The sequence below is a fragment of the Elgaria multicarinata genome, chromosome 1 (genome assembly GCF_023053635.1).
Source record: "Elgaria multicarinata webbii isolate HBS135686 ecotype San Diego chromosome 1, rElgMul1.1.pri, whole genome shotgun sequence".
Taxonomy (NCBI): domain Eukaryota; kingdom Metazoa; phylum Chordata; class Lepidosauria; order Squamata; family Anguidae; genus Elgaria; species Elgaria multicarinata.
Window position 1 is genome coordinate 99613972 of NC_086171.1, and position 23303 is coordinate 99637274.

The 23303-nt window shown below is 43.2% G+C and overlaps 1 protein-coding gene across 1 annotated transcript in view; it reads right to left on the reverse strand.

Moving 5' to 3' along the window:
* Positions 1–5606: 5606 nt before the first annotated feature.
* FMO3 (flavin containing dimethylaniline monoxygenase 3) overlaps positions 5607–23303 on the reverse strand; it is a 32964-nt gene continuing 15267 nt past the window's right edge. The window contains exons 4-9 of the mRNA XM_063133458.1: positions 22642–22804; positions 20318–20460; positions 18806–19005; positions 15909–16267; positions 15437–15509; positions 5607–8072 (exon numbers count right to left, since the gene is read on the reverse strand). Of these exons, the coding sequence (XP_062989528.1) occupies positions 7730–8072; positions 15437–15509; positions 15909–16267; positions 18806–19005; positions 20318–20460; positions 22642–22804 (1281 nt within the window). The 3' untranslated portion in view covers positions 5607–7729. The remainder of the gene's footprint in view (positions 8073–15436; positions 15510–15908; positions 16268–18805; positions 19006–20317; positions 20461–22641; positions 22805–23303) is intronic.

Consider the following 23303-nt stretch of genomic DNA (forward strand, 5'->3'; position numbering starts at 1 on the left):
CAGAGGGAAAATAAAAAGAAAAGGCCCTTAAAAATTTGCTGATGTCCTAAAGGAGTCTCATTTCTTGGGGTGTTGTGTGTTCACATCTTGTCCTAACTGCTAGCAAGAGAGGTGGATTTTATTTCTTCCTTGAAGGAGGGATCGTCTTTCTTGTTCACTCTCTTGCCAGGGTGTTGGTTTACTCAATATGCTTCACAGGTTTTCTCTTGATCCGCCTGCTAAGATGCAGTAGACACACTTGGGTCAATATGGGTGAGTCCATTATTGACATATGAGGCTGACTTTTTTAAAAAAAAAAATTGTAGACCTCTCAAATATGGATGAATAGAACTGGCAGCTTTTCCACCTGGCCCGGCTCCTGTGCCTTCAGCAGAATTTGAACATAAAGCTGAGGAAACACCATGTTTTATCTCCTTGCCAGGAAAAGCTTCAGCTACTTAATTCTTCCTTGTCTGGCAGCCGTTAATAGCACAGAAGCAGGGAGGAGTGCCTGGCAGGCCTAATGGCATGACAGGGGCTAGTCAGAACAAGGGAGTCCATTTCCTATTGCGTGTGGTTTGCTGGGAGGCCTGTGAACCTGCCCGGCCGGACCATACCACCGCTGCTGCCCAAGCAGCAGCCTGTGAGCCATCTACCCGCAATACATCCCAGGGAATCCCTTTTTGTTTGGTTATTTCCCCAAAAAGCATCTGCTCAATTGAACATTGCCAACTGAAATAAATAATATGGTGGTGGAGTCAGCTGCAGAGGCTATAGAGGCTGAAGGGGGGATCCACAGAGGAAATGGGCTTTTCATCAACACTACTTCCCTTCTGTCCACAGGCAGGACCGTGATTTGGGTGGGCGGACTCTTTTCCACCTCTTTTCTTTGTGATTAGAGCAGTCCTACATTTAAACTCATGGGACTGTTATGTCTGATTTGGACCTTAAGAGCAGTTTAAATCAGGAGTGGGTAACTTGTGCTCCTCCAGATGCTAAGGCTCACAATCCCATCCTCCCTCACCGTTGGCTAGACTGGCGAATGCTGATGGGAGTTGGCGAAGCATCTGGAGGGCCACACAAATTGCTTGTCCCTGGCTTAAATGTTGCCACCTCAGTGCCTGAAGCAGAGCTGTTCCCTGTTTCCTGGCTAGGGCCAGCACCTTAAGGTCATATTGCACCATTCGGACACCAATTCCTGCCACCCTTATGGTGCCTTTTAAAGCACTTCACCTAACTGCGTGGCAGAACTGGCCCCCTGCAGTCTGCATGCGAGTGCCTGCAAAACACCCTAAATCCTTGCCCAGCGTAGCTTGGGTGGGGTGGGGCTGTTTTGGAGGGGTGCATGGAACGAGGCATGGAGGCTGCCGATTGGCGGCCTCCTCCAGGGGTCACGTGACTCGGGGAGGCTCTAGGAACCTATTAAGGGCTCACGCGCCTCCCCACCTTGCCTTCCACCAGCGTGCGTTCTTTCCTATCCCACAGGTGCTTTTAGTGCATTTGGGAGGAAACGACTTGGGCCTTCTTAAGGGCAAGGCCTTAATTCTTCAGGCAGCGGCTGATTTTCGATTGATCAGGCAACAGTGGCCTGGAATAGTCATAATTTGGTCCTGTCTGATCCCTAGGAGAAATTGGAGAGCTAGTGATCCCAAGACGATTGAACGTGCACGTAGAAGGGTAAATAGGGAGATTTACCACAAACTAACTAGGAATGGCGATTGGAGCATTCAGCACCTCGCAATCTCGCATGCACAGAGGGAGCTTTATAGGAGCGACGGAGTCCATCTTTTGGACCTCGGTAACGATCTGTTTTTGATGGATTTGCAGAAGGGTTTAAGAGATATCATTACGAGTGTGTTGGGAGGTCTGTGTGTGGAATGTTTTTCTTGGCAGGCACTAATCTTTGCAGAAAAGAACATCACAAGCAGCTTGGAGCTGTCTGCTAGTGGGCTGACGAGGCATCTACAAACCTGGCAAGGAATCATAGGCTGCAGGGATGGGCTGAAGTTAGGTTGTGACTGATGGTCCACCTGCCCACTTCTAGTAGACAAATAGTTAATCAGTGCACTTCAATACAGCTATGAAGCAGTAGTGTAGTTCTAGCCATAGATGCGCTTCTACATGTGCTGTAGCGCCCTAGGGAGTGTGTGCATAGATAGATATAGATAGATAGATAGATAGATAGATAGATAGATAGATAGATTAGATAGATAGAGATAGATAGATAGATAGATAGATAGATAGATTTAAAATCACAAGTTTGTCTCCACTTGTTCACATCTTACATTTTCAACTGTACACTTAAAACTCCTTAGACGCACACTTCAAAAAGAAAATTTCAACGTTTTTTATTATTTAAACTGTTACAGAAAATAAAAATGAGCATAAAAATTCCCCTAACCCTTAATATCAAACCAACAATTATATGGATACAGTATGTATAATATACAAAGAAAAAGAAATAGAAAAAAAGGTTGATTGATATAATTACTAGGGGAAGGAAGCTTAATGGAATTAGAAAGAAGCATTAAAGGAAAAAGAAGAAAAAGGAAAATTAAAAGGAGAGAAATTTAAAAAATTAAAAATTATATATATATATATATATATATATATATATATATATATGCTGTAATCTTTCATTTGTTGTTACAAAGTCCATATACTCAAAGCTGAAGCAGGCATAAATTCAAATTGTCCAGTTTTTTCCACTGCTGCGTAATTGTCTGACGAGCCGCCGTCAACAGGAATATTATTAGGTCTTCACATTTCAATCCAGTATTAAGTCCTTTGTATATTGATAATAAAAATAATTCTGGATCATATACAATTGTTCCTTTAGTAATAACCATTAATTCTCTATGTACTGATCTCCAGAATCCCTGTATATATGAGCAAGGCCACCATAGATGGAAATACATGCCTCTTATCTTGCAGCCTCTCCAACAAGGGGGACCGCAAGTTTTAGTGATAGATGCTAATTGTACTGGTGGTCCATACCATCTATGAAATATTTTCAGAAAAGTTTCTCGAATAGAAGCTGATATTGATCTAAATGGTCTGTTGTCCCATAATTTGTTCCATCTAGCTTCCTCCGGTTCTCTTTCAAAATCACCTTCCCACACTTTCCTCAAGCCTTCCATTGTGCCATCTGGGCATCTATTAATATAGCATAAACTAAAGATACCATTCCCTTCCCTCCTTCCCCAACATTAACATTGCTTGTTCAGATGCGGTTCAAGTTCTAAGTGCATGTATCTTTGTGTTAGTGTCCCTAAGGAGATGGGATAATTGAGTTTCTTGTAGCCATTCCAGGCCTAATTCTCCTATATCAACTCTAAGTTGTTCTATTGTTTTGGGTTTATCTTGGGCATGAAAATCTTTCAGTCGAAAATATCCCTTTTTTCCCATTCAGAAACTTTAATAACAGTAGTTGCATCAAACTTAGCTGGATATGATTGTATTGGGCTAAGGGGAGACCACACTGGAGACAGCTTAGACTGCCACTTTTTCCAAATTGTAAAGATAGTCTTGGTGTATGGGTTTTGGATATTGTTTAATTCCTTTGTTTTTATAGATTGAAAACCCATAAGGGGCCTTTATTCAACATTTCTTCTTCCAAGCATATCCAATTTTTATTTGCCTTCATAATAATAAAATGAAGCTGCCATATCTGGAAAGCTTCATAATATAATGCAAGATTTGGAAGCCCCCAGCCTCCATTACCTGTTTTTTTATAATATAATTTTAAAGCCAGGCAGGGCACTTTTCCTTGAAAAACAAATGCATTAATTTCATTTTGCCAATACTTCAACATTTTTGACTGAAGGAGAATGGGGAGAACCTGGAATAAGACATTTGGGAATTAAAGACATTTGTATAGCTGCAATTCTCCCTAAAATTGACAAATTCAATTTATTCCATTTCTTCAATTCATATTTTTAACTAGCTGTACCCGGCCACGCGTTGCTGTGGCTCAGTCTGGTTAAATGGAAAAGAAAGAAAAGAGAAAGCGCACGTTTCTAATATGTTTAATTTCACAATGCTTGTGGGTATACAATATTTTTTGTTGTTCCATTGTCTGTGCAGATATAGAGATTGTCTGGTTTGCCGACTCTAGAACATGCAACACATAATTGTCCATGTGAGAACCAATCCGTGTCTAGATGTAAACGACACAATTCTAAAGAGAGGCCCTGAGCTTTGTTGATGGTGATTGCAAACGCCAATCTTTGCAGCTGGACACGCATATTTGTAGTTAATTTTAACGTCTTTACGTGTCGCCACAAAGTAGAGTATTTCAGGCAAGCATTTATTTCGTCCACTGGTGTCGAGCGAGGAATTACAGGTAATGTTTGCCTGAAATCTCCTGCAAGCAATATTAATGCGTTCCCAAATGGTCTTGATGTTTCTACGCAAATCTTGCAATGATCGATCAAGAGCCTCGAGCGATTTTTTGTGCGCCATTGTGCATTCATCCCAAACAATAAGTTTGCATTTCTGCAATACTTTTCCCATGCCGGATGCTTTGGAAATGTTGCACGTGGGAGTTTCAATGAATTGCATGTTCAATGGCAATTTCAAAGCGGAATGAGCAATTCTTCCACCTGGTAGCAATGTCGCAGCTATTCCGGACGACGCAAGAGCTAAGGCTATGTCATTTTGGGATCGAATTGCTGCCAGAAGCAATGTAATTAGGAACGTTTTACCAGTTCCTCCTGGCGCATCTAAGAAGAACATTTCTCCAACCCCGTTATTGACAGTTTGCATTATTTGATCGTAAATGCCATTTTGCTCAAGCGTTAGCTTAGGAATATTTGATTGCACATATGACAAAAGATCACCCGTGTTGTAATTTTGTTCACGACGCAATTCTACATCGAACGAAGCAGGAGCAGATCGATTCGGTGATGGCATTCCCAATTGATTGAGAACTTTGTTTGCGATTTCTAAGCACAAATCTTCAATCATTATCAACACTTCGTTGTAGATTTCTGGTGTGAAATCCATGTTCATATTTGAATTTTCCTTGCGTATTCGATGGAAAATATCTTCAGCCATGTGCGATTTATATTTCTCCCATAACTGTGTTGGAGATGAAGGAGAGCAGGCGGTCAATATGATTGCAAACAATGCACGAATTTGATTTGGATGTGACGTGTTCTACGCGTCATTAATGCATACATCCCAGTGTTGGTTGTTCTCCAATAAATTCAGAGCTTGACATGCACTGCGGAAAGTGGCATGTGTAACGCCGTTGACAATTCTCAATTGCTGGAAAGACGTTGAACCGGGCACATTTACCAACAGCATGCGAAGAAAGAAGCATTCCTCTTGATTGGGATGCACGGTGTACAGTCTGCCTATCGTAGTGTCTTTGAATATGCCAGGTTGTCCGTCGACTCGCTCTCCTCATTTGCATTGTTCAAATGATTTTCTACTCGCATTCCATGTGTAATACGTAGGCACTTCCGAATACAGTAGTGTTTACGCAAACGCGTCGTTTTGACATAATGTGAAGAAAGCAGTTAACGTTGTAGCCAGTGGATTCAGGGCTATTTGTTGCACATTTGCAGCTGTGAAATAAACGCGTTGTCCATTTTCTAGATGTACTGCTAAGTGAAGACTTCGTTCATGTATGGGAAATGAAAGAATTCGCCATACAGCTTCATTGCTGCTTATGTATCTTCCAGCCTGACCAGCATGTGTTGTTTTTACGTCCAACAGATGGCGCTGTTTTTCCAAAAAAGCATGTTTTACCTGTCACAGGTGTGGTGAGGAGGTTAGTGGGTTTTGGCCCCTCTGCTAGGCCGGAATCTCCTGGCAGTTACCTTTCTTCAGAACTTGGAACTTCCATAGAAGGCCGCAGTTCCGAGAAACATCACTAGATGGCGCCAAATAGGAGAGAACATGGAAATAGGAGAGAAGGCAGAGGCAGTGGATTGGCCTACTGGTTGGTGATGTCACAATGACTTCTCTCCTATTTGCATAAGTGGCTTGGAGGAGGCCTCTGGGCTTTTATATACTCTATTTCTTCAATTCTAAGACACACTTTTGTCCCCATCTATAATATAGTTACATAAATACACGCGCGTATTCGAATGCAACGTTGTGTCAAAATTTCAAAGCAATCGGTGAAGAACTTTCGGAGATTTTAGATTAGGAACAAACGAACATTTACATTTTTATTTATATAGTTAAAGGGGGGCATAATTTATTTTAAATAATGTGTTAGTTTTTCTAGGAATATATATTCCCAGATATCTAAAAGAAGTTCCCAAAATGTGGCTAATATGGTACTGATGGTTAGGGGAGAACATTATATGACATGACAGCAGATTTTTCATAGTTAACTTTTAAACCTGCCACCTGTCTAAATTCTTTGAGTTCTTCCTTTAAATTAGACGCTTCTAGCCAAAACTTTTATGGTGCAATCACTCTGCCTGATTCATAGAACATTACGAGAGGAATGTGTCTCTAGATGTTTTCTTTCACTTTAACTCTCCCATGTTCTCCCACTGCATCTTCCATTTACTCTCACATTAGATTGTTAGTGCTGAGAGCAGTCTGTCTGGAGGCACCCTTAATCATGGATAGATTTGTGTCTGTTTGACAGACACATGGATGTTCTCTCTCTCACACACACACACATTCGTATGAACAGACTTACCCAGCACAAAACCTGCTGAAGCATTGTGATTCGCCCATCTTCTTTATATTGTCCTCTGTTGCTAATTTCAGTTTCAAGCGGCAAAGTGGATGTGTCTGCTGGTCTGGCTCCAGCAAAAGACCCTCCTCTTGCCAGTGGGCTCTTGTGGGCTTACTGGGCAGTGGGCAATGGTGTCAATCAGCAGGTGAGAAACAATTCTCAGAAGTGTCAGCACGTATTAAAGCCTAGCACATTTCATTCAGAAATGATAAAGCGGATTATTGATTGCTCCTAAGGAAGGAAATTTTATCTTCTGAAACACACTTAGCTTTAATGAATTTTAGCACTTCTGAGAACTGTGTTCCCCCTGCTGCATTCAGTGCCTTCCCCCTTTGCTTTCTAGAAGGCAATGATGGCCACAGCATCAGACAGTTCTAGCTCCTTTTTGATAGTCCTACGGCGGGCTTCCATTATAGTGTCACTTCAAAGCATTCTGCAAAATTAAAATGCACTAGACCCAATTAGGGCGGGGGGTGGGAGGCAGGTCTCAGCCATGGGCTGTATTGAGAGGGGGGGCTCTGCCGGCGGCTGACACTGGCCCTGGAGTCATTAGCAGTACTTCCACAAGGACCTGCCCCCATCGTGTGGAAAGGGGGGTGGGTCTGTTTTTAAAACCACAAGGGGCACGTGGGTGAGAAATGCAGGACCTTCCCTCCCTCCCTTCCCCCATTGACTTACCTTTCTGCAGCTTCTGCTCCCAAATTATTTTTTCTTTAGTTTAGCTCCCATACTGGAAGTGGTCTCAGCTGGGAGAAAGGTGCTTGGGAAGTAGTGCTGTGGGGCAGAAAGGTGTCAGGTGGTGGCACGGCTGCTTTGCTCACCTGTGCTACCCTTTTGCTTTTAAAATCAGACCCTCTTCCCCACCCCTGGCCTTTTCAGTATTTTTCCTACCATGTTTTAACGGCCATATTTTTGAATGGTGATCTTTTTTTTTTCTTTAAAAAATTGTACAGAAATGTTTTGCTTTTCTATAAAAACATAGTTTTTAAAAGCAGATGGCAGTTTTTAAAAGTAGGTGGTAGTCTAATTTGGCGCTGAGACGACTTAATTGAGCAACCCATAAACAGCAATGAGAAGTAGTGGGAGGGCCAGTATCACGAGCATAGGGAAGGGTGGGAGAATGTTCTGAGAGCTGGGTACGACACGGGTCCTGGTGGTCTTCAGCGTTCGATCCCACTGCGTCAGGATGGCATCTCTGGCTCCGTCCCACTTCCCTGGCCCTGTCAAACGAAACTGATACGGACTGCAGGGGCCAAAATAGACTTTCAGAGCTAGCCTGGGATCCGTAAGGAAGAGGCGTGGGATGTTGGGCTTGACCCCTATGCTGGAGGCAAGTTCATCCATGTAGACAACATAATCTGTTTGTATAGTATCGGTTTGGCCATACCTTAAAGAAAAGGAAGAGGATGCTCAGTAGACACATTTCTAAGCAGAGCAGGAAAATGCTGAAGAAAACTTTACATTGTTTTGAATAAGCTGAACTTTGGGTTACGTTGGAAAGTCATGGATTGAAAACATGGCTGCACACAGGAATAGGCACAGCTGTGGCACAGAAACAGATCATGTTCGATGACCTATTGGGCAAGGAAAACCCAATTCCCGAATATCAGACTAGGTATGAATGAAGCAACCATGACATTTGCCTGATGACTAACACCCACTTATTTTCTTATCTTTTTGAAATGCAAGGATATCTTGCGAGACTGCCCCCCATTAAATCATAAACTGGTCCCTTTTTAGTTTTCTCTAATCCATGTCCAGTTGTTGCAAATGGACACACTGCCAGTGCTTTTATATGAAAGCTGCATCAGCTTCAGAGGCCAAAAATCCTCCACTACTGCATGCTTATATTATGCCGAGAACTATGTGGACCAGTGGAGAATTCCTGGTGTTGACTGGCTTGTTTAAAGGGCAAAGCATTTGCATCAAGGGACTCAGAAATGTAAGTTTAATGTAGTTTGGTTTAATAACAGCAACGATCCTGCTCCCCCTGGCCAGAAAGCAGGTTGTGGAGCAGAACACTCTGGGCTCCTGTTGAGGCCAAGCCAGGTTGTACACATCAGGGCCAAACCGGACGTGACACAGAAGTGTCTCCCTGTCCCCTCACTTTTTTTTTAACACTTTAAAGTAACTGCATAGTGTCCCGAATTTAACTAGAGTAGTAATGCACATGTGTGCGTGCGCATGCTCTGAAGTCCTTGTGTGCTGTTTATCCACTAAAAATGGCCTCCCAAACTGCTTTTCTGGGGCAGAGGGCGGAGCAGCACTGCAGCCTAGGAAAGAACTAGAATTCTTAAGAGCAGGAAGGGACATTCTACCATGCATGGTGGACCTGCCAAAAAGCAAAAACTTTCTGGATACAAATTTATTCTGTAATCCAAAAAATCCTAAAAATTAATATCCAACTGAAGCTGGAATACTTTCTTTTGGGATTTATGGATGAGCAGATGAAAAAAGAACCATGGGACGATATTCTTATATATGACGACAGCTGCAAGATTACTATATGCACAAAGATGGAAGGGCAAACTAGTGCCCACAATAGAGGAATGGCTACTGAAGACGTTTGAGCTAGCGAAGATGGCGAAACTCACGGCAATAATGAGAGAAAAAAACGACTTTAAGATTTATAACTGAATGGGAACCTTTTGTAAACTTTATGAAGGGATGAGAAAAAGATGACTTGTATATCTGTGGATTCAACCAATAGTGTAGAAAATGTTATGAGAGAAATTAGAGATTCGCATTTGACAGCGATAGAGTAAGAAAAAAAATAACCACAACATTGTTACATATTTTTGCTGGGGAGAATATTGGAAGAACATTTTCTTTTTGTGTTGTTTGTTTGTTTTTGCTTTGTTTGATTTTTGTGGGTGTGTTTGTCTATATGTATTATATTTTGTTCTGTAGTGTTTTTTATTTATTGGTGTTTGGAAACAATAAAAAAGATTAAATCAAAAAAGAAAGAAAGAACTAGAATTCTTGCCATAGTGAGCGTGACATGAACCTAAACATAACTGACACCAAGAACATGTCACTTCAGAACATTATTCATGAAAACAGAAGAAAACCATTTTTAAATCAACTGCGCTCTTACCAATGTAATTCTTACATTTGGACATCAAAAATGCTAAAAAAAAAAAAGCACACAAAAAAGCACACCCGCAAACAAACCTGTCACTTAAGAAAATGGTGTATGGCTGCCTCTACACAATGGGTATATCTACCCGCAACTTAACATGGCTTAACGCTGTTCTTTGTCCATAGGACTGTCTGGGACTGGAGTTCTGTGACAGAGGTGGGTGGCTATGAAGTTCTCTAAAAGAGAATTCTCAGTATCCTCACCAAACTACAACTAGCAGGATTCTTATTGGGAGAGCCATGGCAAGTTAAGTGATAAAACCCTGATATAAGTGCAGATGTGTCTCACATATCCAGGGTGAGGGAAATTGCTGAAGATTTGCCTCATTAACAGTTCACTTTATTAGATTCACAACTAGTGCAAAACAAAGAACTTTTGTTTTACATTGCGACTAGAACTGCTTATTAGGGGTGTGATCCGCTCCGATTAGGAGCGTAGAAGCAGTAGCGGATTGGCCTGCTCCGCCTTACCCAGAGGCAGAGTAGGAGCGGACCACGGACCCCTAGAAGCAAGGCGAAGAGAAGCGGCCATTTTTCGGAGCTCCTAGTTCAGGCGGAGCGCTCCGGTCGCCATCTTGAAAACATTTCGCCATAGGATTGCATTGCGGCAAATAATCGCGGATAACTACGTTCTTTTTGAAGCTATCGTTCTGGAAATTCTTGTGCTCAGAGAGTCGTGGATGGGGGTCATTTTGAGACCACTCTCACCTCTCTGCGTTGTGCGGGTCACGTGCTATATTTTTTTGAAAATCGGGTCAACCGCGCGGCTCAAATGGCGTTTTCGGCTTTTCGCCCATAGGATTGCATTGAGGGAAAGAATCGGGGATAACAGCGTTTAAGCTATCGTTCTGAAAATTCTTGTGCACAGAGAGTCGTGGATGGGGGTCATTTTGAGACTACTCTCAACTTTCTGCGTCCTGTGGTTCTTGTGCAATATTTTTTTTAAAATCGGGGTTTGGGGTTTTTTGGGTTTTTTTGGAAGCGATGACAGGCACATTCAACTCCCAATCCTGATGAGAATTGATCTCCTCAGAAAGCATCATCCTCCAATCCCAGCGTTGGAGGGGGGACTAAGGCAGACCCACCCTGAGAACTTTCTGTTTTGTGTCTCTTTGTGGGTTGGCGTTCGTGGAGGGAACACTTAGTTAGTTAGTGCTCCTGCTTTGGACTTTGGAGATAGATTAGGATAGATTTAGTTTGGCGTGTGTGTGTGTGTTTGTTTGCTTCTTTCTGACTTATAGCTTAGTTTGCCCTGTGTTTTTCCCTTTATTTGATTTAATATAAACTTTATTTTTAAATTTTGGAGTGTGTGTTTGGTGGGTTGGGTTGGTTGCCACCACCCCCTGACTGTTCTGCTTTTGTGAAAGCTTTCTTTTGAAAGCATACACACACTTCTTGTCCCATTTCCCTACATTTATTAGTAATATTCTTAAACATATTTTATTATATTCTTTTACATAGTCTTAGTAGTATATTAGTATCTCATACATATTATTAGTAGTATTCATATTTTATTCTTCTTATACATATTAGTAGTAGTGTTTGGTTGGTTCTTTCCCCCCCTCCCCTCTCTTAAATCCTGATTGTGTTTCCTTCTATCTTCTATATACCAAAAAATACCAAAAAATACCAAAAAAAATTATTCTCTTTTTCTTCTTTGTGTAACTTGGACTGAGTGGGCTGCTTTTGTGAAGTGCAACAGGCAGCCACAGATTGAGCATTTTGGGGAAAGCATACACACACTTCTTGTCCCATTTCCCTACATTTATTAGTAATATTCTTAAACATATTATTAGATATTCTTAGTAGTATATATATTAGTATATTCTCATACATACTATATTAGTAGTATAATATTTTATTCTTTTTATACAGCATACACACTTCTTGTCCCATTTCCCTACATTTAAACATATATTCTTCCTATACATATTCTTAGTAGTACCTTATACATATTATTAGTAGTATTAATATTTTATTAGTCATCATGAAAAGAGGGAGCAGGTGTGCTGAAAGCAGCAAGGCTCAGGCTGGCACCAGTAAGCAGGCTGCCTCTCCTCCTGTGAAAATCAAACGGGCAACTCCTTGGCTGACTGCTCCAAAACAGAAGCAGGACAAGCAGCAGGCAGAGCCACTCTCTTCTGCAACTTGTGCCCGGCGTTCTCTTTTTGAGGGTGGGAATGGGAAAAGTGCCCCTTTACAAGAGGCAGGTGGCATTAGAGGAGGAGGAGTATCCCCAACACCTTCATTATCCTTTCAGCCCACGAGCCCGCTGATGGACCTAGACGAGGGGGAGGGGGAGGAGGAGGAGGCGGTGGGCCTTCAGGATGTGGGAGCTGAGGAGGAGGAGCAGCAGCAGCAGGCCGAGGCTCTCTCCCCAGTCTCATCCCACACCCCTGTTTCTGTGGCAACACCAGAGAGCTCAGGCAGGCAATTGGTGGTGTCACCACGGAAACGAAAGACAAGCATCGTGTGGGACCACTTTGAGTTGGGAGCGGATCCCCGCTTTGCTGTCTGTCGCCACTGCAAACTCAGCCTAAGCAGGGGTTCATCGACAGGGCATTATGGAACCAGCAGCATGAAGATGCATCTTCATAGGCAGCACCAGGCGATCTTGCTGGGGAAAGAGGCGGGCAAGGCGACTGGTTCCAGGGGAAAGCCGAAGGCTGCTGGCACTGCCACTCTAAGCTCTCCATCTCCCATCCCCACAAGGGTTAGGCAGGCAACCCTGCAGGACATGGGGTGGGGGAAGTATGGACCCACAAGATGGCATTTTCCAATGCCCACCCAGGGTGCTACTGTGGTGGGGCATCTGCCGGGACTGACTCCTCCCCAATAGCCTGTCCTCCTCGGTGACCGACTCGCTGGGATGGTTTGCGTTTGCAATGCGTGACTAACTGCAATGCTGGCTTAGAAACCAGCCATCACTTCCTTGTGCCCCCAGAAATGCCCGCAGCCTGCCTGCCTGCCTGCCCGCCTGCCCGCCTGCCCGCCTCCCCCGGGGTGCTGCTGTGGTGGGGCATCTGCCAGGACTGACTCCTCGCCTACTCTGCCTGCCTCTCTGCCCGCCTGGTGCCTGGTTTGCTCCCAATCGTCCTCCTCTGTGCCCCTCAAGGCGTAACTGCTGCCTTAGAAAGAAAGAACCAGCCATCTTGACCTCACTTGCTCCTTGTGCCCGCTTACGGGTTGGTTTGCTATGCGTTAGTGCTCAAGCCATCCTTGCGGCACTACAATGCATGCTGCCTGCCTGCCTGCCTGCCTGCCTGCCTGCCTTCCCTCCCTTCTCCCCTTCCCGCCTTGCAGGGATGGTGTATGTGTCTTGCTTTGACTCAGGGGAGAAGTCCTTCCTGCGCTCACTTAGACTTTATCAAGTTCAATAATCCCTTTTTCAAATGTGCCAGAAGATTTAGGGTTATCTCGTGGCATGTTGGGATTTCCTTGGAACTGGCCCCATTGAGCTGTCTGCATTGCAACTTTAAATCCCTGACATACTGGAGTGCCCGATTTTCAAAAGTTCCCCTAACATCAGGGGATGATGGGATTGCCTTGAAACTTGGTGTCCATGGGGACACATGGGTAAGCTGTCATGGGACCAAAGGATAGGTTTCTGACGTGCAAATTGACGTAGTTGTAGAATGGGACTTGATTTGGGGTGAGTTAAAAAGTTTAAGCCACGCCAAAAATCAGGGGATGATGGGATTGCCTTGAGTCTGGGCGTCCATGTGGACACATGGATAAGCTATCATGGTGCCGAGTTTGAGGTTTCTAACATGCAAATTGACGGAGCTATCCCAAGGGGTGTGAATGGGGTGCCCAATTTTCATAAATTCCCCAAAAATCAGGGGATGATGGGATTGTTTTGAAATTTGGCGTCCATGTGGACACGTGGATAAGCTATCATGGTGCCGAGTTTGAGGTTTCTAACATGTAAATTGACGTAGTTGTAGAATGGGACAATTTGGGGTGAGTTAAGCCGCGCCAAAAATCAGGGGATGATGGGATTGCCTTGAGTCTGGTCGTCCATGTGGACACATGGATAAGCTTTCATGGTGCTGAGTTTGAGGTTTCTAACATGCAAATTGACGGAGCTATCCCAAGGGGTGTGAATGAGGTGCCCGATTTTCAAAAAATCCCCAAAAATCAGGGGATGATGGGATTTGCTTGAAACTTGGCATCCATGTGGACACGTGGATGAGCTATCATGGTGCCGCGTTTGAGGATTCTAACGTGCAAATTGACGGAGCTATCGAAAGGGGTGTGAATTAGGGTTATGGGTGGTGCGTTAGAGGTTAGAGCCGCGCCAAAAATCAGGGGATGATGGGATTGCTTTGAGTCTGGGCGTCCATGTGGACACATGGATAAGCTTTCATGGTGCCGAGTTTGAGGTTTCTAACATGCAAATTGACGGAGCTATCCCAAGGTGTCTGAATGGGGTGCCCGATTTTCAAAAATTCCCCAAAAATCAGGGGATGATGGGATTGCTTTGAAACTTGGCGTGCGTGTGTATACCCCCATGAGGTGTCATGGTGCCAAACGTGAGGTTTCTAACTTGAACAGAAAAAAAGTTGTATACTTTTTTAGCTTTCAATGCAACCCTATGGGGGGCAAAAACGGAGATCCGGATCCGGATCCGGAGCTCCGAGCGGAGCGGAGCGGAAGTGGGCGGAGCGGGGGCGGGGCGGAGCGGCCCGCTCCGGAAAATGGCGGATCTGCAAGTGAAGCGGAGCGGGGGGTCCGTGCACACCCCTACTGCTTATTGGCCGACACAGACCCTCCCCCTACACCTTTGGCATCTTATTTGCAATAGCAGCAGTGCCAAGACTGTCAACAATTTCTGATTTACTATTTTGTGGGCCTGGTATAATTCTATTATTAAGGTTTTCTATCATTATAGTTTGTTTGTTTTATATAAGAAAGATTTTGTTTTTAAATCTACACTCTGCTCTGATATTAGTGATGCTGCTTTTCTGTTTGAGGTTTGGCGTATTTTTATATATTTTACGGTTTTTATTACAAACAAACAAATATATCTGGCCATTCCACAGAAGATTGGATAGTGAATATAAAAATTATAATAAAAATTAATATAAGAAATTAAATTCCAGCGTAGCTAGCTTAAAAGCCTAAAAAGCCAAGAGAACAACATAACAACAACAACCGCACAGCGCAAGAGCAGATGAAAATACGCTACAGGACACCGTGCTTTCCCCTTGACCGCCCCCCCCCGCATCAAAAGCTCTATGAAACAGGACAGTTTTCACCTGTCTCCTGAACGAGGGATGGCGGGAGGGGTAAACAGAACAACCTGGGGATGGAGGGTCATAACCAGGGGCGATGGTTGAAATGTCCCAGCCCCTGGTAGCCACCAACCTAGCATCCAATAGAGACGGGGCATATAGCAAGGCCTCCACCTAGAAGACCCGTCTGGGCAATTGCAGCATGCAGATTTGAACAAATGAAGCCCATTGTAAACTTCAATGCAGAAAGCTTAAACTTGCTGATTGCAGGAAATCAAAGTATGTTATCATCAATAGCAAGTGAAGAAAATGTGAGAGGGTTCTTCCTATATAAATAGAAAATGAAAAATGCACATTTGCCTTCAAAACATACCATTTCAGCTTCTTCCCCATTTTCTCATCTATGTCGTCCAACATGCTGTTCTTTGATGGCAGTTTACATAATCCTGTCAAAGAAGGGAAATATTGACTATGCTTCCCTATGTCCCGCGTAATTCACTCCTTCTCACAGGTACAGAAACACACCCACACCCACACCTTTTTATTCACGCAATGTGGAATGCCCTTGGTGCAGAGGCCTGCTTTTACTGCTTACAGGGCTTGGATAGAGGCAAGTGTTGCCTCTTATGCCACAAATATGCAGCAAAGCATATTTCACAGGGAGGCTGCAACCAGGCTGCGCGTTCCCACAAATTGTGGGATAATTAACTTATGATATGTCACCGTGATGTGTGAACAGGCCCAATGGCTTGCTTAATACAAGTACCACTAACAGAAAACGTGGCATTTGAACCAGGGATTTCCTGATTCACAGCTCCATCACTTGGCCAATATACTACACTTACCCTTATACACTCTTATGAACCAGCGAGCCTGAAGTTCTGCAGTTGGGATAGCTGCTCCAAGAGACTGGACTAAGCCAATAACTGCCATAGTTGGCTTCTCCAGCTCAGGGGGAAGAATACTTTTGTACAAGGTGACATTGTTGTTCCTGCACTTGATGATGGATTCATCATCCACAAATGGGTAGGCATAGCTATAGCCTGTTGCAAAGATGATGTGGTCAAGGCTTTCCTGCATGGTCCCGTCTTCAAATATTGCAGAGGTTTCTGTAAACTCCTTTATGTTGGGCTTCACTACTACAGTTCCATACATGATGCGACTTGGAAGCTCATCGTTGAAGACTGGCTCTTTACGTAGAGTTCTAGAAGGAGCAAGAACAGAAGTAGTGCTACAGGTGTGCTGCTTCAAATAGTAATCTACCCTGGATGCAACCAAGTCATGTGTTACTTTGGCTAGGTCAGCTTTCTCTAGATAGAGCCATAGCTGCTGAACCAACCTAAGCTAGTAAAAATACTCTTGGCAACTGACACCACCTGCTCTTCCATAGACAGCACCAAGACCAAGAGCACTCCCAGACTGTATATCTGGCCTTTCAGGGGGAGTGTGACGTCATCCAGACCTCATCCAGACCAGCAGATTTCCCAGCTCACAATATTTCTGTTTCATCTGGATTAAGCTTCAGCTTGTTACCCCTCATCCATCCCAAGTTTACCCTCAGACACCAGTCCAGGATTTCATCTGCCTCCCTGGAATTAAATCATGGGAGAGACAGGTAGAGCTGCATGTCATCTGCATGTTGAGAACAGTTCAGCCCAAACCTCCAGGTGATTTCTCCCAGTAGTTTCATGTAGATGTTGAAAAGCATGGGGGATAAGACTGAACCTTGAGACACCCCAAATATCAATGGTCAAGGAGTGGGGAAACATGTCCCAGCACACCTTTTGAGTCCATCCCACAGGAAGTACTGGAGCTCCTGTGACACCATGCCTCCAAATTCTATTGCAGAGATCTAGAAGGATACGATGTTCAACAGTATTGCAAGCTGATGAGAGGTCTAGAAGAAACAACAGGGACAAACTCACCACACCTATTCCTCAAGTGCAAGTCATCTACCAGGATGAGCAAGGTAGTGTCTGTTCAAAATCCAACCCAGAAGCCAGACTGGAAAAGATCTGAATCAAGGGTTGGCAATGTGGTGCCCACAGGTGAAGGCACACTGACACGCCCCAAACGCCCCATGTGCTTGACTGGCTTTTCCCCACCTCTGTGAGCGTCATTAGATGGAGGGAAAATTGCATTTCCCTACCATCACTTTGGCCTCCTGTTGCTGTCCCACAATAGGAACGAGCAGCTTCGTCTTCCTTCACATGCACAAGAAAGTGGATGCAGCAATGACCACATGGCCCATTCAGTGGGTGTTTTTATCGAGTTGCTTCTGCTGCACACAGCAGGAAATGGTGGCAAGTTTTATTTCTTTAAAAATCGGATTCACTGGCTTGTTTGTGTTTTGCGGAAAAAAGACGAGACGGCAGGCAGACGGCATCAGCATCGAAAGGACCTTTGAAAAGCAGTGAGTGGCCAGTAAGGAGTGTGCAATAAAACACACATCTGAGGATGCGCTATTACAGTCAATGGCGCAATCTCGCTCTATCAACTTTAACAGAAATAGAGAAAAGGGAGCTGGGCCGAAAAGTTGATTGAGTACTGGGGGAAGCTAACGATCCTTGGGGCAACAGGATCCTTGGTAAAGGGATGGACTTTCCCCCGTCCATCAGTTTTCTGGTGGGGGACACTTTTCCCTACCTCTATTAAAGTCAATGGAGCAAAGACTTTAATAGAGGGATGGGGACAAAAATCTTCTACAAAAAATGGCTGGGAGAAGGGGCAAGAAAAGAGACAGATTCAATTTATGCTTGGAATCCCCAGTGTGTGCTATTAGACAAAATAGTAGTGGTCACAGTTTTGTGCATGCTAGCTTAGAATTTAAAATTATCTTTTATGCTGATGAACTTTTGCTGTCGGTTCTGGCTTTGATGAAACTGATACTTTTGGTGATTTGTCTGACTACTTGATTAACTGGTCGAAGTTGGAAATAATCCCGATTGGAGATAGCATATATTCTAGTGTATTAGTTAATTGGCAATTTCATTGGGATGAAAGTGTGCTGATTTTGTTATGATAGCTTGCTGGGATTTGCCAAGTCAGTCTTATGACATTTGTGTGTCAGGTATGTTTCTTTGGCTGGGTTCTGGTTGAAATCAATAAAAAAAAATAGCTTCCATGACCATTGGCCATTCACTTTTAATCTCAATGGCCCTGTTTATTTATTTATTTATATTTATTTGTTACATTTATATACTGCCCCATAGCCGAAGCTCTCTGGGTTTACGAAAGTTAAAAACAGTAAACATTAAAAAAGGATACAAAATTTAAAAACATTCCGTATTGATTAACATGGAGTATTGGTTTATAATCTTGTGTATGTGGTTGTGTTATCATCTAGGGATGGTTCTACCATTAGAGAGAGTGGCAGATACTGAGGTGTGTGTGTGTGTAAGGTATTAGAAGATAAGAACTATATGCACCATGTGGCCTCCCTGCGCCCCTTATATTTGCCTGTTGCTCTCAAGTTGGTGGAGGACTTTGTCCATCACCAATGTTCAAATAAGATTCAACTGCTAGTGATGGAGTATGGCAGGAAATGCCATCTTGTTTGCCTCAGGCAGTATTATTACAATCTACTACTGCAAGCTGCCTTGTGTATCATTTGATAAAAATGTGGGATATATAATCTTTTAAATAAATAAATAAATAAATAATTGCCCACCAATATGGATCCTTGCAAAGGGACTCTGTTCTCAAAGCAAATCACCACCACCTTTTTTGTTTGAAGCATTACCTGTTCACTGGCATCACACCATAGTTCTCATGTTTGAACCACCTGTTCATTTTCTTCACATACAACCAGTCTGAGATGGCTGTTGGGAGGGCGTTCTTGAGGAATGTTTCAAAGCGAGTTACAATCAGCATGTCCCAGGGATAGCCTTGTTCCCAAACGCGAGGCATTACCCAGGATCCACTTCTAGAGCTGAGGTAAACCTTACAAAAAACCCACCAACGGTTAGGGGACCCAAATATGAAGCACATGTCACCAAGAATCATTCCCGTGCAATTTCTTCCTCCGTCAATTCAATGGAGCTTTGCACAGGAACAGCCATCAGTTGATGGTATCATTGTAAAATTTCTCCAATGGTTGCAAAATTATTGCTCTGGGAATCCCCCAAAGACTATTCTATTACAGAGTTCTGTTAAAGTATCACAAATAAAAATGCTCTTACAGCATATCTACGCAGCAAATTTCTATCACATTTATATCACTGTCATGGCTTTCTCCAATGAATCCAGGGACTGTAAGGCTGAACCAATAGTCTCCCCCCATTTCACCTCTCTCTCTCTATCTATCTATCTATCTATCTATATCTATATCTATATCTGTTCCTGTGCTGTTCATCATTTTATTTTTAAACACTTTTTAATGTATTATATTCTTTTAACTGCTTTACTCCCCACAGATACAGGGAGGATTTAAAAAATAATAAATAAATAAATAAATAAATATCAGAGGATTTTAAAGTGTTTTGGTGGCATAGACAGTCATCCATAAATAAAAGCAGTCAGTCAGATATGTTATGAAGTCTGTAAGGGCCAAGGTTAAAGCACAAATAAATCAGCAAATTAGGTACTTTTAGGACCCACTGATTTTAATCAGAAAAATTAAGCAAGTACTCCGGTTACGTGATATACTTACCAATGACATAAACAGAAGCACTAGGGAAGACAAACCCCACCTTCCCGCACCCTTCAAAATCCTAACCGAATAACCAATTAACTGAATAAAGAATAGATTCATGGTATTATTATTTTTTTTTTTAAAAAAAACACTTTCCAATTTTGCCAGATTGTTTATAAAAAAATGAGATTATGACAGTTATGAAGTTGGATTGAATATTCATTTTGGCATGAATTTAGACATAATTGAAAGCTGACAGAATAATAACGTATCCCACCATTATCGACTACTCTCCAAGGACTCTGGCAGGGAGAGAAAGTTCCTTGCCACGCTACCTGAGTTCCTTTAGCTGGACATGGTGGAACTGAACTTGGGGCCGTCCACTGCCTCCAAGGCCCATGATCTGCCACTGAGCTATAACGCCATGTTCTGCTATCAGAGTGTCTACCTGTTACACTGGGTGCAATGCAGCGTCATTTGGCATTTCTGTGTCCCTTTGATTGAAATGAAAGCCTGAAAAGTGGAATTAATAATCAATAAGGCTTAAAAGTGCTTAACTTTGGACACGTGTGCTGATTATTAAGCAGAATGATAATTCCTGAGCAGGATATGAGATGATACCTGGGAGGCTGTGTTACTGAGCTCTGTAGCGATGTCACAGCCTGAATTCCCAAGGCCAATCACCAGAACTTTCTTCCCTTTGAACTTTTCGGGTCCTTTGTAATCCCGGCTGTGGAAAACGCTACCCTTAAACTTCTCCAACCCTACATGGGAAAGTGGGAAAGCAACAGAGATCTTAAAGAAACAAACATACAAATTTGGGTCTTTGGGATTGATGCACCACAAGGCATCTAAGGTGGAATATCTAAAACTATGCCATTGGTATGGTAAAATATAACAATAAATTAAACTGATACACAATAGCCCCACCAAATCTGCTGCTTGAGGGGCCATTTCCTTATGTCTTAGGATTGTCCCTAAATGTATTCAATAATGACTGGAACCTGAAGTCAGTGTTCATAGTTGTTTGTGCCAATGGAATCTTATTGTCAGGGCAAACAGTAACTTTGAGCCCCACCACACCTACTTTTCCCCCCTGGTTTGAGTCTGCAGTTTCCCCCTCCGTTTCCTTAGCGAGTCTAGTGTTGGGCACTTTCACATTTGTGTGTTGTTGTACTATTTCAGCTCATGTATCTTTTCACCTGTATTGCTACTATGCTGGAGAAATCTACCACCCCACCCCACCCCCTAAGTTCTCCTTCTCCCTGCAGTTAATGTTTTTAATTCTGGGCAAATACAATAGTATGGCAACCTGAAACTGCGCAATTACTGCACCCAAACAGAGCTTCTAATGTCTCCGAAATTATCCGACAGTTTTTCAGGTGTGTGTGTGTGTGTGTGTGTGTGTGTGTGTGTGTGTTTTTCTTAATTGAACATCTCCACATTTGGAAGAGGCTGAGTGGGGTGAAAGGGTAGCTTTGATATTGACATCTGTGGCTAACCAAAATGCTTGCATCTGTGTAATTTTTAAAGATAAAGAGATGAAATTTGGCACGGTTATAGTTCATGCCCTGATTTTTAGGATTATTTTTTTTAAAAAAAAAATCCCTCAAACCATTCTCCTGATATTCCACCAATGTGAAATTCCACCTGTTTGCATTTGTGGAGGATCTGTTTTCCTTTACTTTGATAATGTGCAGATGTGCATCTCCAGTTCATAAAAATAGAGATCAAAGTAAAGGAAAACAGATCCTCCACGAATGCAAACAAGTGGAATTTTGCATTGGTGGAGTACCAGAAGAATGGTTTGAGGGAGGGATTTAATTCCTAAAATTCAAAGCACAAATGGATCTGATTTAATCTTGGCGCAGCTAAAGCCCTCCTTAAGAGCTATCACTGTGCCAAGTTTCATTTCTTTATCTTTAAAAATTACACAGTTATAAGCATTTTTGTTAATTTTCACAGGCATAATGTTATCCAAAAATAGAGCAGTCCGCTCCAAAAATCAGTGCAGAGAAGCTGGTCAAGGGAGCTCCATTTCCAATTTTGGAGCAGAGGGGACCCGCTCCGCACACCCCCATTAAACAATATATGAAGAGAAAGAATTACTATTAGTTTTTGCAGAAGTTTGTGGTCAATGTTGGCATGGCAACAGGAAGCCAGCATTGTTCTGCTCAGGAAACCTAGACGTGCCTACTCAAGAGTAAGAATCATACAGTTGAATGGGACCAAGTCCCAGGCACAGGTGGCAGCCTTCTCCACGGGGCATTCAGCCCTCTCTCTCTCTCTCTCTTCCTTCATGGTTGAGCAGTTGAGTGGGAACCTCCCCACCCTCCTCTTTTGTCAGTGAGATCGCCCTTCGACACACTCGCCCCCAACAAAAAGGGGATGGTCTGATATAGTGCAAGAGCAGCAATACACAGGACGAAGGAGTGACTTTATTGCACAGGGAAGGAAAAAAATGGACATTCCCCACTCCAAAATAAGACCAAAAAAAGGAGGGGAAGAGGTGAGATGAACGCAGGACAGGGACAACATCATGTGAGTACCAAGCTGCAAAAACACATGGCGAGAGTGTGATAAATCGCTGGTGTGATGGAGCTCTTCAAGAGGGGAAGATTTTAAGTGGGACAGCAGCAATGGCTGGTGGGAGGGAAGAAAGGTTAAAACTCGCCCCATGTGCCCTGGTCCCACTGCTGCTTTCTCACTGCAGATACTATTCTTAAAGAAAAACAGACATATTAAATGCATTCACACATTTAATGTCTTGTCTGTTTGGGTCTTGAAACACCCAAAAGCAAGGAAATGAAAAACTGAGCTTTAACTCTATCCTGTAAGATAGTGGAAGGCACAGTCATCTCTCATGACACTCACGTAACAGTTCATGAACTGGACATGACAGTTATGGTTGATCATAGTTTCTTTCTTTCTATCTAATCACTTACCGGGGAAGCTCTTAACTGGAATATTTGGATAGACATGATGTCCAGAGCATATCATGACAGCATCAAATACAACCGATTCCACCTTGCCATCCTTTTCTATTATGACATCCCATTGACCAGTAACAGGGAAATCTGGATGCTTCTTAATATGGTTTACAACAGTCTTTAAGGAAATGTTCAAGAATGTGTATCAGTATGGTTCAGTCTCCAAAGCAAATAGACATAATTCTTGGGAGTGTGGCACTGATTAATGTGAACAAATGTAACACTGTGCCTTGCCATTATGGACAACTCTGGTGTCAGACTTTCAAAGCCCTGCTGGTTGGAAAATGGGTATTTTGAAAAAACTACTTCGCTCCCAAGTAATGGGAAGCCCCAAGGCTGGCATAAATCCCCCCCACATGTTGGAGGTATGTCTAAGAACTCCCCCAACTCACCCATGCCACACCCCAACCCACCCATGTTTTTCCTCCCCCGACCACAGAGCTCCAATGTCAGGAAGGTCAGAGCTGGAAAATGTTTTCACAGGGGCTGGGAGGGAGATCTGAGCTTGGACTGCCCTTGGAGGGGGACACCCTCCCATGGACCCTAAGACTGTAACTTTAATGTTCCTTAACGGCTATAAATGTTGCCTGAATGGGAAATTCACTTGGGTTTTAGGG